Source organism: Nannobrachium achirus (assembly GCF_963921795.1).
Source record: "Nannobrachium achirus genome assembly, chromosome: 8".
In the NCBI taxonomy this organism is placed as follows: domain Eukaryota; kingdom Metazoa; phylum Chordata; class Actinopteri; order Myctophiformes; family Myctophidae; genus Nannobrachium; species Nannobrachium achirus.
Window position 1 is genome coordinate 11122674 of NC_137817.1, and position 14290 is coordinate 11136963.

General features: G+C 46.1%; 1 protein-coding gene across 1 annotated transcript in view; it reads left to right on the forward strand.

Annotated features, from left to right (window-relative positions):
• cdon (cell adhesion associated, oncogene regulated) overlaps positions 1-12092 on the forward strand; it is an 89425-nt gene extending 77333 nt beyond the window's left edge. Inside the window, exons 14-19 of the mRNA XM_080731621.1 lie at positions 532-654; positions 2910-3101; positions 4328-4641; positions 4881-4960; positions 10598-10851; positions 11146-12092. Coding sequence (XP_080587747.1) covers positions 532-654; positions 2910-3101; positions 4328-4641; positions 4881-4960; positions 10598-10851; positions 11146-11300 — 1118 coding nt within the window. The 3' untranslated portion in view covers positions 11301-12092. The remainder of the gene's footprint in view (positions 1-531; positions 655-2909; positions 3102-4327; positions 4642-4880; positions 4961-10597; positions 10852-11145) is intronic.
• The last annotated feature ends 2198 nt before the right edge of the window (positions 12093-14290 follow it).

A 14290-nucleotide genomic window follows, 5' to 3' on the forward strand; every position in this document is an offset into this window, starting at 1 on the left:
CCGTTTGTTTTGTATTTATCATTTTAAAAATGATTTAAACTAGTGAAAACAGCCGATCTACAAGCACACAACGCCTCGCACCGCGAGGCGTTGTGTGCTTGTAGATCTGCTGTTTTCACTACTTTTGTGCGACGGCCTTGATGAAGCAGGGCTTTGCTTTGCGAAAAAACTAATTTGAAACTTGGAGATAAAAGGTTTCTGCCCAACAGTGACGATTTACTTTGTTGGCCGCCCAGACCCCAAAATGGAACGAAGGCCGACATTTAATTTAATTTTTTTCCTAATGGCCGGCCTGGGCCGGCCGGGAATGAACCGGCCGTTCGGAAGTTGTCCCGCTTTTCCCAATGGCAAGCACGTCCCTGAGACCGAGAGAGAGAGAGAGAATTAGTGAAGCATTGATTGTAGAGGTTTACACAGGGAGGGAGGGGGTTAAAGTCGACACAGTCATCTATAGTAAATGGACTCTAACCTTTGCCCCCCCTTCTCCTTTTATGTGTGCCCCCCCCCCACCCCACCCCACACACACTCCAGGTGTGAAACACTGGCATATGATTGGTCACCTCCAGCCCGAGACGTCCTATGACATCAAGATGCAGTGCTTCAACGACGGGGGAGAGAGCGAATACAGCAACGTTATGATCTGTGAGACCAGAGGTACGCGCACACACACACACACACACACACACACACACACACACACACACACACACGCACTTACACACACACACACACACACACACACACACACACACACACACACACACACACACACACACACACACACACACACACATGCACGCACGCACACACTCATGCACGCACGCGAGACCAGAGGTACGTGCACGCACACACACACACTACACACGCACGCACAAACACTCATGCACGCACGCGCACACACACACACGCACGCACGCACGCACGCACGCGCGCGCACACACACACACAATGATACACGGCCAAGACAAATGTCCTCACTTTCCGTGAATTTCCTCAACTGTCCACCCATGTCAAAACCTTTTGGTTCAGACAAAGGTACTGTACAGTCACATTTGCACACACACACACACACACACACACACACACACACACACACACACACACACACACACACGCACACACACGGCTAACACACTCACACACACTCATTATTTACTGTACATGCGTAGCCCAGAGAGGAAATGACTCAGAGCGGGGGGGGGGGGGGGGGCACCATGAGTCCAGGCACGTTGTCGTTTGAGGCCGTAACTTTAATAATGATGGGTAGCTGGGCTGTAATTACACAACATAAACGTAACTGCGTTTTATAGCACGTGAAACAATGGCCAGCATTGTGCGCAGGCTGTCGCACTCAAGTACTGTATTTGATTACAATTCTGAGTTACTTTCGATTAATTGATTGAATACTTTATTACAGTGATTCTCAAAGTGGATTTCAGGGACTCTGTGGGTTCCTTTAGGGGGGAGGGGGGTCTAAATTGAACCATACAGGTCTGTAACTCTGACAGCGTACAAATGGAACCACTGTCAGAGTTATGGGGAGACCTTGACATAGAAACAGTGCTTTATTAGACAGAAATGTACAGTGACAGTCACTAACCCTAACCCCAAAAAGTCCTGAAGACTTGTTTCCATTGAGGTCCTGTGTGTTCAATTCTTAGAGACTTTGAGTATTTTTGAAAAAACTTGTGAAATGAGACATTCTGTTGGCCTATAGTACTATTATGCTTAGCAACAGGCATTGACACCAAGGCTTGCCCACCTGCACCCGGCAGGTAAATAAAACTTTCGGGCAGGTGAAGTTTGCTTTCAGGTTGCCCGACCGGGCAAGTGCTCATTTGAGAGGGGGGGACACAACTGTCTATGAGCACAACACAAGATATCTGTCTTCTTAACACCTGAACATGGCCAGTGCGCTCTGTCTGTGGAGTGTGAAACTATAGACATATTCAATCATAGCTATGTAGGTATTTGGTTTGGGAGGTATTGAGGGATGATATTTCTTACCGCACAGCCCCAGAAAGTAAAGAGATAAGTGTTACATTTTGCAGTAATTAAAATCTCAGCTATCATTTTATAATGAACAATTTACTTTTCGGGCAAGTGGACATGACCTTTGGGCAAGTAGAACATGACCTGCACTTGCCCGACGAGCAAGTGCTTCTGAGACCTTAGTGTCAACCCCTGTTAGCATATTCTTTACATTTATTTTCATGCCAATACCTTTGCACCTTTACTCAAGAAAACATTCTGAATACAGGACTTTTACCTAAGTTTGCGTAACAATATTTCTACATTGTGGTATTGATAACTTTTACTTAATCACTTTAACCCCAGCATCCGAGCATGTGAGCTCGTCGATATCGACAAGCTCGCAGTGCGTTGTGAGCTTGTCGATCTGCCATTTTCTGTGAAAGCTTTCCCCACGATAGCAGAAAACTGAAAATGCATTAGTATAGAGACCTGAGTGCAGAGGCGTCAATTGGATATGGTATGGTATGGCAGGTGCCATACCTTGGCTACAGGGGGAAAAATTAAATGTACTTCTTAAAATAAATTCATCATGCCTATTGCTAAGGTATGGCAACATGACTCGTGTCTTGCACTTGCACACGACAAAAGCTAAGGTATATTGATATACCTTAGCTTTTGCTGAACTGACGCCACTGCCTGAGTGACTAGTATCTCCGAAATGTTCGGTGAGTTGGACTTTTTCCGACGTGCACATTTCCGAACTCTCAATCGGTCTAATGCTTTTCAGAAGTCGTGAGTGGCGTCATTTTGTAGTCGAACCTTACCTTTTGACCGAAAAGTTCAGTTTCGGTCAAAGTATGGACAGGCCTTACTTCTTCCGTCACTGAAGAACCTCCTCTCCCTCTCCTCTCCTCTCCCACCCTTGGGTGCCGCAGCGCGCCAGGTGCCAGGCGTCCCCAGCCAGCACCCTGTCACCCCTCCGGGCCCCCACGCCCCGGAGGCCCCCAGCTCTCCCGGAGGACTGCTCTACCTGATCGTAGGCTGCGTTCTGGGAGTCATGGTGCTCATCCTGCTGGCCTTCATCGCCATGTGTCTGTGGAGGAACCGTCAGCAGATCAACATGCACAGTGAGTTCACACGCACGCACACGCACGCACGCGCACGCACACTAGGGCATTCATGAATAGTGATTTTTAGTATTCGAATTATTCGACCTCACTCGAATAGTAGAATATTCGACAGGACTGGCCAAACTGTTAAATATTAAAGGGCCACTTCACCTCTGGGACAACCCGATCTTATTTTATTGTTGTTTGGGACACGATCAACACAATCCTGAGTTATTTTTTGTGTTCAATCTGTTTTTTTTAGATATTTTAGTATTTCAGCATGTACTAGTGATGCATTTTGCATCATATGATGCAAAACACATCACTGATTTTATAGATGATAAATTCAAAACAAACGGTTTTGGACATACAAGGTTTCCACCCGACAGCGACGATATGCTATAAATATAAGGTGCTGGGAGTGAAAATTATAATGTAGGGGTGCCTCGGATTAAAATAATATATTTATGGGGTGCCCTGAGACAAAAAGGTTTGGGAACCCCTGGTCTGTGGAACGGAACCATGACCATGAGTATCCAACATGAGAAGCCATAAAGTGGAAGTGAAGCCTCCTCCCCACTTCCGTTTCATTTTTACTGTCACGTACATTCATCCTAACATAAATCTAAATCATCTAAGCATATAGCTTGCTGCTTAGCATGACAGGGTGTTTTAAAATATATTTTCATGAACGGAAATGCCAGATTCCGTTGCTTGTATTTTGGGAGGTGTAGTTCCAGACTCCAGAGTTACTACAGGGGGTCCTCCAAATATTCCAATCCTTTTTATATTAACAACTTGAACCCATAGTGTCCATATTCTGAGAACTGTAGCCAAAAATAGCTTGTAGATCGGCTATTTTTGGCAAAGGGGTTTGGTTTAGACGGGAAAAAGAGCAGAGTAAGTACAGAATAAAAGGTCAAGTTTATTAGGTAATTACGGCTCAAGTGGTTAAATATTTGAAAACAAAAATGTACATGAATCCAAAATACACTGATGATTGTGCTGTCAAACGATGAAACTATATGCAATCTACAGTATGAACAGGTTGTGGGGGTCCCTACTTCATCTCTCTCTCAATTAAGGGGTCCTTGGCCTGAAGACCCCTGCTATATAGCATTCCGAGATTGTGGAATAGTTGTCTGGCTACACAAGACTATGATGGAGATGATTATTATCATTAGCTCCAGTGTTGAACACGCGTTGACGCGGCCTCTCCTCTCCTCCCTCCCCCGGTTGCACAGAGTACGACCCTCCAGGCTACCTGTACCAGCCGGCGGAGATGAACGGCCACGTCATGGAGTACACCACCCTGCCGGGCTCGGGGGGCCGCCTCAACGGGGGCGTGCACGGGGGCTACGGCGTGCACGGCGGCCCCATGCTGCCCCAGGGCTGCCATCACCTCCACCACAAGCTCCCCAACGGCTTGGCACTGCAGCTCAACGGCTCGGGAAGCCTGTTCTCGCCCGCCGGCGGCCACCCACACGGCACCCACGACGGCACGCTGCCCCACGGCGCCGTGGACTGCGAGCACTCGCACCCCCACCACCACCACAACGTGAGTCGTGTCCCCCCACCCCCACTCACCCCCCTTCTCTCTCTCTCTGGGCAATGCACGCACAAACACCCAACCGCTACGGAGACTGTGGGGTCATTCTTTGTGCAGGTTGATCCGTTCCATTGCGGGGCATTGACACGGCCAAGTGGTGGTGTTTTGACATGAGCAGGTGTGAGTTGAGTTTAGTTTGGCTGACGTTGTGTTTGTGTTCCCCCCGCCGGCTGGCTGGCTGGTTGCAGGGAGGAGGGATGTACACGGCTCTGCCCCAGAACGACTCCTCAGACTGCATGAGCTGTCAGAACTTCTGCAACAACAACAGGTACGAGACCAACCATGTTCCTCTCTGTCACCGCCATGTTCCCCCTGTGTCAGTGTTTCTCAAACTTTTACATTTCAAGGTTTCCCTTTAAAGGACAACTTTAGTTTTTTTTTTACAACAAGGGTTTATATTTTAGATTGTAATTCAAGAATATAAAAGATGAGTGTTAACATTATTTCCTTTACTTCTTTCTATTGATTTAGAGATTATTATTTCAGTGGTTGGGGGCATATATATGTCATTTTACACAGAATAAGCCCATTCCCAAGATACAACGCAACTTTTCATGGTTGGATGTGACTTATGGGGGCTAGAAGTGTTACTGTGAATGGCAATAAAGAAACTGCTGGCTTATTGTGTCCAGAAAGACATATTTAGCCACTTGTACACAAGCCCCCATGCGTACGCATGCCCCACATTTTAGCACGGTAAACGTGATAAAACAATAGAACGAAGCAAATGAAAACATTTTAACACTCACCTTTTCTTTTCTCTAATTACAATCTAAAATATGAACCCTTGTTGTAAAAAAACAAAGTTGTCCTTTAACTCTGACAGTGTACAAATGGAACCAAATGGACCATTTGTACACTGTCAGAGTTACAGACTTGCATGGGTCAATTTAGACCCACATAAAGGAACCCACAGAGTCCCTGGAATCCACTTTGGGGGCCTTTTCCACCGGCAAAGAACCGGTTCCAGAACCAGTGCCGGTTCAACTTTCATGGAACCTTGGTTCGTTCTTGTGAACCGGCTTGCGTTTCCACCAGATTGAACCATGGTTGAACCAGAGGAACCAAGGATTTAATGGTCCCCGTACGGAACCAACTTTTACAGTTCGGAACCAACTCCGGTTCTCTGTGGAAAAGCTCACCTCTGGTTCATCCCATAGGTGTGAGAAAGAACCAGAACCGGTTCTTTGCCGGTGGAAAAGGCCCCTTTAAGAGAACCACTGCTCTTTGTAGTTCACTGCAAACACAAGTCTGCTAGGGGTGCAACAGTCAATGGAAATGTTATTCATTGATTTTGTCGATTATACAAAATAATTCATGTGTGTTCCTTTTTGGAGCGGTGCTAACCTGCTCCTACATCTGGCTTTCTCTGTCTGTCTGTATGTACATACTGTATGTTCCACCCTTGGCTCATTGGCCAAGCTTCGCGGTACGCTTAACTCTTATACTGCTTTGGACGTTCCCGTTCGCCCCAATTCTCGAGGTCGCGCCGCGCCAATACGGCCGTTCGTTCGTTTACCTTGTTGATGTCCTTAAGCTGATGAGGGGTCGCGCCGCCGTGTACTGTAATCACATCGTCCGCAGTGATGGTCTTAAAAATCCATTATGCGTTAACATCAACGGAGACCAATTCTCTTCCGTGTTGATTTTCTCTGGCCCTGAGGCTCTGTGGCCAGAGAGTGCTCTCAATGTATGGCAAGCGAGACCGGCCAAATTCACATTAATTCTTGCATGACACCGCCCTCTGCTGCCTCGTCTGCGAAAGTGCAGACCAGGCACTTCAAAAAAAAAAAGAAAAAAAATGTCTATCTATCTACTATAACGTCGCAAAGGTAAGCCGCTTTTTGATGGCACCAGACCCAAAAAATAAATAAATAATCTGGCAGTGAAAAAGTTAATGAAATGAACACATAAAAGCACTGCTCACTTCACACTGTGTGCACAAAGCACACCTACAAGCTCATACAAGCTAATATATGGATCAAATATCCATATTCTTTGCATGACAATGTTGTATACTGAAGGATGAAATAATATAAAATGTAACCCCCTCGATAAGAAGTTAATTCATCGCTAGCCCTAAATAATATTTTTGTTGCAAAGAATACATGTGTGGATTTGTACACTGGCTGGACAGGAACCCTTTTTTCAGATAAGTAGACAGTTATTAAGAATCATTTAAGAGTTATTATTCAGGCACATCATTTCTGCCCTCTTCTCCCTTCCTACATCGTAAAAGGATGAAAGGGTCAGAGGTCATTTGACCAGTGGTGTCATCAGTGGCGTCAGTTCAGCAAAAGCGAGGGTATGGCAAAGATGGGAGTCCTCATGGAAAAGAGGCATTACATTTTGTATAACACGGTTATAGAAGAGAAGTGTGGAGAATAGTTAAAGTGACCATTTTGTTATATTTTGCATTTTTAGTTATTTTACTGTAATTTAACAACATAATAACCAGCACAGATGGACAAAGAGACATTCATGGATTTATATTTAAAGGGGCACTCCACCACTTTTCAACCTATGTTCATATAATTGGTCCTCACTCAAAAATAGCTTATTTTTTTTTTCTCAGAGGAGGGCTGTGGGCAGGTCAGAAACCCATCGTCTTGTGACATCATCGATTGCCAATGCAGCTTATAGAAACTGCAGGCTTTCTATTCCTGAAAAATTGCAATTTTAAAGTGGAAGCCATTGTTCTCGCAATAATAAAAATCTAAATATTCTTTTCAAAAATATTGATTATTTTTTTTGGGAAAATGATGATGTCACAAGACGATGGATTCTGAATTTCCCACAGCTCTCCTAGGAGACTTGGACTGAGTAGAAAAAAAAATGTGATATTTTATCATGAACATTAGTGAGGACCTATTATATGAAGACAGGTTGAAAAGTGGTGAACTACTCCTTTAAAAGTAACTTTTATTTCCCCCCTGGACCCAGGGTATGGGGCTTTTAAGCCAATATCTGTCCCTCGCTATTTCAACAGATCCGAGACAAAAATAACGACTAAAGTATAATTCTACCACTTCCTTTCAAAAACAAAGAGAAGAAAGATTAGTAAATAGTAAAAAGATTCGCTTTTTTGGGGGGCAAAAGTTCTCCTCTGCCTACAAAATGATGTCAGACTTAACAGCCCCATGGCAGCTGCATACCCCTGCCATACCCAATTGACGCCCCTGGGTGTCATCCCTCTGTGCTCTGGTTCCCTGCTAGATCTGGAGTGTTGATTTAACCTTGAGGGTGTAAAAATGGAACTGATCCATTTTCCTCTTGCAGAGTTAAATAACCATTCCACACGGAACAATCCGGAGCGTTAATTTAATGAATGGACTCCTGGGAGTTTGACAGCGTCGTGCCCTGTGTCTGTGAGCTCACAAAGCCAAGGGAGGCTCCAGGGGCGTCACACGGGGGGGGGGGGGAAGAGTGGGACTGAGTTACTATAGGGCCCAAGGCGGATATACTTTAGCTATTGAAAAATAGCAGATATACAAGCTGCGAGCTTGTAGATGATCTGCTATTTCGGAAAAGTCCTGTAAATGCGTGCAAATCTTTGAATATGTGTATTTTTTAAGCGAACATTTGTAACTCAAATTCTGGGGGGTTCCTGGAACTAAATATTTTGAGATGGGAGGTCCGTGGCCAAATACATATAATTTTGGGGGTCCTTCACATGAAAAGGTTTGACCACCACTGACACATAGAAACATAGGTTAAAAAAAACAACAAAAAAAACACACATTTTCACAATTTTTCTAAAATAGCAGATCTACAAGCTCTGTGAGCTTGTATATCTGCTATTTTCCCCCTATGAAGAACATTCATGGGGGGGCCCGTATAGTGAATCCTTGTACCTAGCTCTGGTCCATAGCGTTAGTGGAGTTCTCCCTAACACTATGTTCCTCTACCTCCGTATTCCTTGGCAAAACCGGAAAACCCCGCAGTCTGGTCCGAAAATAACAAAAACTGTTTCGCCCCTGAGCCCCCCACCAAAATGAAAAGTATTCTACCGGATGGAGACTCAATTTCTTCTCGTTTTTCACTATTTGTCGTCGCCATCAGGGTCCCAACTCACTACTGCCGCGCAGGTCAGAGGACTGAATTACACAACTGTCCATTGATACCTTTGGTTTGGTGAGGGGCGAAACAGTTTTTGTTATTTTCAGACCAGACGGCAGGGTTTTCCTGTTTTGCCAAGGAATACGGAGGTAGAGGAAACATAGCGTTAGGGAGAACTCCACTAACGCTATGGACCAGAGCTACCTTGTACCCAGGGCCCAGAATTTGGTGCGACACCCCTGGAGGCTCTCTCTCTCCACTCCACCTCTGAGACCCTCCTCTCCTCTCCTCTCCTCTCCTCTCCTCTCCTCTCCTCTCCTCTCCTCTCCTCTCCTCTCAGGCCTCCAGGCCTGTTTATGTACTTAAGGGTCCTCTGCATCACAGTTTACTCTCTGTGCGCGGGGCCAGCGGACCTAATGAGGCCTCTGTTTATTTACTTCTGGCTGCTGGGAAGAGGGGGGGGGGGGGGGGGGGGGAGTTTGTATGGGAGGAGGAGGGGGGAGGCGTGTGCGGTCACAATCCAGTTCCGACGGTCGGAGAGGACCAGACGCTCCGCTCCGCACGGGAAGGAGGAGGAACCAGTTGGCCAGACGGACAGGGTTCGTTCGTCGTAGGGATGATGGGACGATATGAAAAATGTCATTCATTTTGTGTGACAAAAGAATTTGCGATTTTACAATATTATCGTGATAATAGAAATCCATCCGTTATCCTGGGGCAGAACGTTTGCCAAAAAATTGCAGATCTACAAGCTCACAACGCGTCGCAACGCGCCGTGTCGTGAGCTTGTAGATAGGCTATTTTTTGGCAAAGGCATTTGATAGAGAGTGAAAAAGAGACTGTATCAAGTATGTATATTATACCAATTATAGAGGGTTTAATTGGTAGCAGATATGCAGCTCTGCAAATAAAAGGTGAATTGATCCCAGTGCATGACGGAGGACGATTTCACGCTAAATTTAATCTCCACGATATGATTATCGTGAGTGTTTTTTTTATCATGATAAACGACAATATGACTTATCGTCCCATCCCTAGTTCGTCGAGGGTGACGTGTAGTTAAACGGAACGGCCCCTGACACTCCCTCTCTCCCGTTGTCGACCTCTCTCGAACGAAACTGAGATGCGTCCGCTGTCGGCGAGCCATTTGTGACGGCCATTTCCACCGTGCGTCAAGCAGGGGCGTCAATTGGGTATGGCAGGGGTATGCAGCTGCCATACCCTGGGTCCAGGGGGGAAAATAAAATGTACTTTTAAATATAAATCCATGAATGTCTCTTTGTATATCTGTGCTGGTTATTATGTTGTTAAATTACAGTAAAATAACTACAAATGCAAAATGTTACAAAATGGTCACTTTAACTATTCTCCACACTTCTCCCCATCTTGACAAAATGGTATATTCCCAGGTTCCGCAGGTCAGCTGTACAGGTGCAATGCATTTTTGTTAATTGTGGCACGTTTACTAACATGCCAAATTTAGCTGCACTTGAACAACCGTTCCAGGCTGCCATAGCCAGCTCAAGAAACTGTAGAAACCTGTGTAAAAAACACGTTTTTGAAAAATAGCCGATCTACATGCTCACAACGCCTCGCAGCGCGAGGCGTTGTGCTATTTTCACAATATAACCGTGTTATACAAAATGTAATGACCTCTTATCCATGAGGACTCCCATCTTTGCCATACCCTAGCTTTTGCTGAACTGATGCCACTGGCGTCACGAGTAGTGTTTACACAAGAGCGTTGTTAACTGTCTGTCTCGCAGATAAAGAACTGTCACTCATCCACCTCCCCTCCCCTCCCCTCCCCTCTCTGTCTCTCTCTGTCTCTCTGTCCTGGAAGCAGATGCTACTCTAAGACCAACGGTACGTTCCCCAGTGGCACGCTCCCCTTAATGCACCGCGTGGCTCCCTGCCACCAACAGGACGGGCTGGAGATGGTCCCGCTGGGCCAGGTGTCGCCGCAGTGCCACGGCCCGGACGACGAGGCCGGGCCGGGGGGCGACCACCGGGCCGACCAGGACGACAGGGCCTGCTCGCCCTCGCGGCTGTCCTGCTGTCTGGTCGGGGAGGGTGAAAACTGCCCGGGCGATGACACCGGTGAGGGCCCAACGCCACACTTTCTTTTCTTTTTTAAATTGAGTAGAATTAGAATAGATTTTGCACTTGGATTTTTTATTTCAAAACATCTGTAATCGGTGGTAACAAATCTGGCATTGGATAGGCTCAACGTTTCCTTTCCATTCTGTCTCAAATACAGTCATACAGTTTTGTTGTTGTTTTCTTTGTTAGTTTTTAAGCCAATAACTCATCTTTACACATCTTTCTTCGTGTGTGCGTGCGTGTGTGTGTGTGCGTGTGCGCGTGTGTGTGTGTGCGTGCGTGCGCACACAGCTGAAGAGGAGCCGCAGTGCGTGGATTCGGAGGGTCCGGTGGTGTGTTGGGAGACACTGGGACTGCCTGACTTGGACTGTGACGACAAGTCTGGCTGGCTGTCCGGCAGCAGCCTGGCAGGGGAACTGATTCAAGCCGCGCCCCAGGAGGTCTGAGCGCAGCCCAGCCACCCTCTCCCACCGCGGGGTTGGGTGGAGGGGTCGGTACCGGGACAGTCACAACGTAGACGGACTAGACGGGGCGCGCCGGGACGTCAAAAGAGACAGCAGAGTGACTGGTAAAGCCCGATTCATATTTCGTCGCACAATGACGTTGACCGCCGAGTACAGTAGATGTGCTGGTGTTGGCGCGTGACGGCATGGTGGGACGCGGCATAAAAGGAGGCTGTAATGTGACCGTGGGAGAGAAGAGAAGAGAAGCAGCGTTCCGGCTCAGTCCGAAGACACGGCGCGGTACGGTGACGTGGACACTTAGCGTCGTCTACGGACTGACACCGAGGCGAACAGTGTGACGGAAAAGGACAGGATTTGTGGGGCAAACTGGCGGGGGAGGCAAACACAAGATGGCGGAAAGAGAGGACCGACGCGGCTCAATCGACTGAAGAAAAAAAAAAACTGTGTTGACCCAGCAGTGGGAGGAAGACTCTTTATAAAGAACAACAAACAAACAAAAAAAGATCAAAAACTCTTTAGAAGACTTATTTATTATTTTTGTAGTAGTAAAATATTATTTCATATGAATGTACCTGTTTTAAAGAAAAAAAAGCAAAGTTTGTCTTTTATATTATTTATGCCTCTTTTTCGGATGAGAAATACTTTTTATTTTTTGTCAGTTTTTTCTTTTGTCAGTTTGTGTCTTGTTTGTTTCGTGTCCCGTGTTCCACGCGGCAGTGGAGATTAGCAATTGTACGTGTAAAGTTTTTTGTAATAATATAAAGAGAAGCTATGGAAGAGTAAACCTCAGACTTATTTCCAATCTTTTCTTTCCGCCCTTCCCCCATCCCTTTCCTCTGTGTGTGTGTGTGTGTGTGTGTGTGTGTGTGTGTGTGTGTGTGTGTGTGCGTGTGCGTGTGCGTGTGTGCAGGGACGTGCTGGGCCCCTGATTCAGCCCGGGAAAAAAAGAGTTGGAGAGGCCCTCATTGCGCGCTGTAGAGATCTCTCTCTATAGCGCTGCTGCTACTCAAAGATTTGCCATTTCAGATCATGACAAGTGACAAGCAAGTGGGCCAATTACATGAGTTATAGTTCGTCGTTGTCGGGTGGAAACCTTGTATGTCCAAAACTTTTTGTTTTGTATTTATCATTTAAAAAATGATTTAAACTAGTGAAAACAGCAGATCTATAAGCACACAACGCCTCGCGGTGCGAGGCGTTGTGTGCTTATAGATCTGCCGTTTTGTGCGACGGCCTTGTATGATGAAGCAGGGCTTTACTTTGCGAAAAAAATTACAAATTTGAAACTTGGAGATACGAGGATCCGATTTACTTTGTTGGCCGCCCAGCCCCCAAAATGGAACGACATTTTTTTTTTTTTCCTAATGGCCGGCCGGGAATGAACCGGCCGTTCGGGAGTTGTCCCGCTTTTCCCAATGGCCAGCACGTCCCTGCGTGTGTGTGCTGTGTGGAGAGAGCGCTGGATGAGTGGATGCTGTAGCCATTTCCCCCTGCATGCGGCCGCAGTTCCAACCCCGTGGATATTTCTGGCAGGCCTTTGATGTGGCTGTGTGATGGGGCTTGCAGTGACCCCTGAGCAGGGTGAACTCCTCCCTTCACCGCTCTGCTCCGCTGGCTGCTTGATAGCTCATTACTTGACACACAGGAACCAGTGGTGGAAGAAGACACCCCTTTTTGGAGCCGTGGGCGGAGCCCATGGTCTCCCTCTGAGTGGCAATGTGTGTCCTGTCTCACCAGTGAGAACTGTCCCGTTGAGTTCGAACAGTACCTTTTATGACCACACATGTTAAGGGAGGGGCGCTGTTTTCAGGCCAGGCACACACACGCACACACACACACAGGGGGGAACACATAGAATCAAAAACATAGATCTGGAAGTGCTCAATTTCACGGCTCCACTTCGAACCAAGGTTTGATTTTTTTTCTTTTCGATGGTTAATGCTTTAACCATTGAAAAATAGCAGATCTACAAGCTCACAGCGCGGCACCGAGTGCCGCGCTGCAAGCTTGTAGACCTGCTATTCTTTTTTTTAAGTCGTGAAAATGTCTGCAAATCTTTGAATATATGTATTTTTAAAGCGAACATTTTGTAACTCAAATTTTGCATCTGGGTGGTCCCTGGAACTATGATATTTTGAGATGGGGGTCCGTGGGCCAAATACATATCATTTTGGGGGTCCTTCACATGAAAACCACTGACATAGTAGTCTCTCAAGAACAGGATAACTGAGATCCATTTAAGTGAAAAGGACCTTTTCTTTGACGATGACTAGCCAGATTGCTGACATAGAAACACAGGTTTTTCAAAAAACCTTAAAAAGGATTCAAAAGACACTTATAGAATCGGGTCAAAATTCTAGTTTTCACAATTTTTCAAAAATAGCAGAACTACTGCTATTTTTCAATAGTTAAAGCATAAAATAATGATACACAATAATGTGTACCCATTCTAAATGTTCTAAAAGTAGCAATAAAACGATCTACTCTATCTCTGTACATCAAAATATACTTAAATAACCAAAAACAAAAGTGCTTGTCATACAGATAAGTATACTTACTTATAATACCTCAAAAGTTAACCACTTATGCCTATTCTGGGGGGAACATTCGTCAAAAATATTCTTGGCGAAGAAATTTGGTGCAAGACGGAAGAAAGCGGTCAAAGTGCAGTTGTAACTCAAGTCCGGATCTCTAAAACGAGAGGGTTTAAGTGGTTAAGTGTAGAACTTGATAAATGTACTTAGTTACTTTCCACCGCTGCTGCCTGATAGCTCATTACTTGACACAGAGGACGCACTGTTCCCCTCGGGGCGCGCTAATGACCTGCCTGCAGCCACGGCCCGTTGGACGCAACGGATGCCGTTGTTATTCTGTTAGAGACACGGTTTAATCTGGCCGGGACCTTCACGCGGATTAGATTTGTGGGCCTGTCGCCGCTGCTTTATTGGGTTAACTGTTTATTTGGAGAGAGT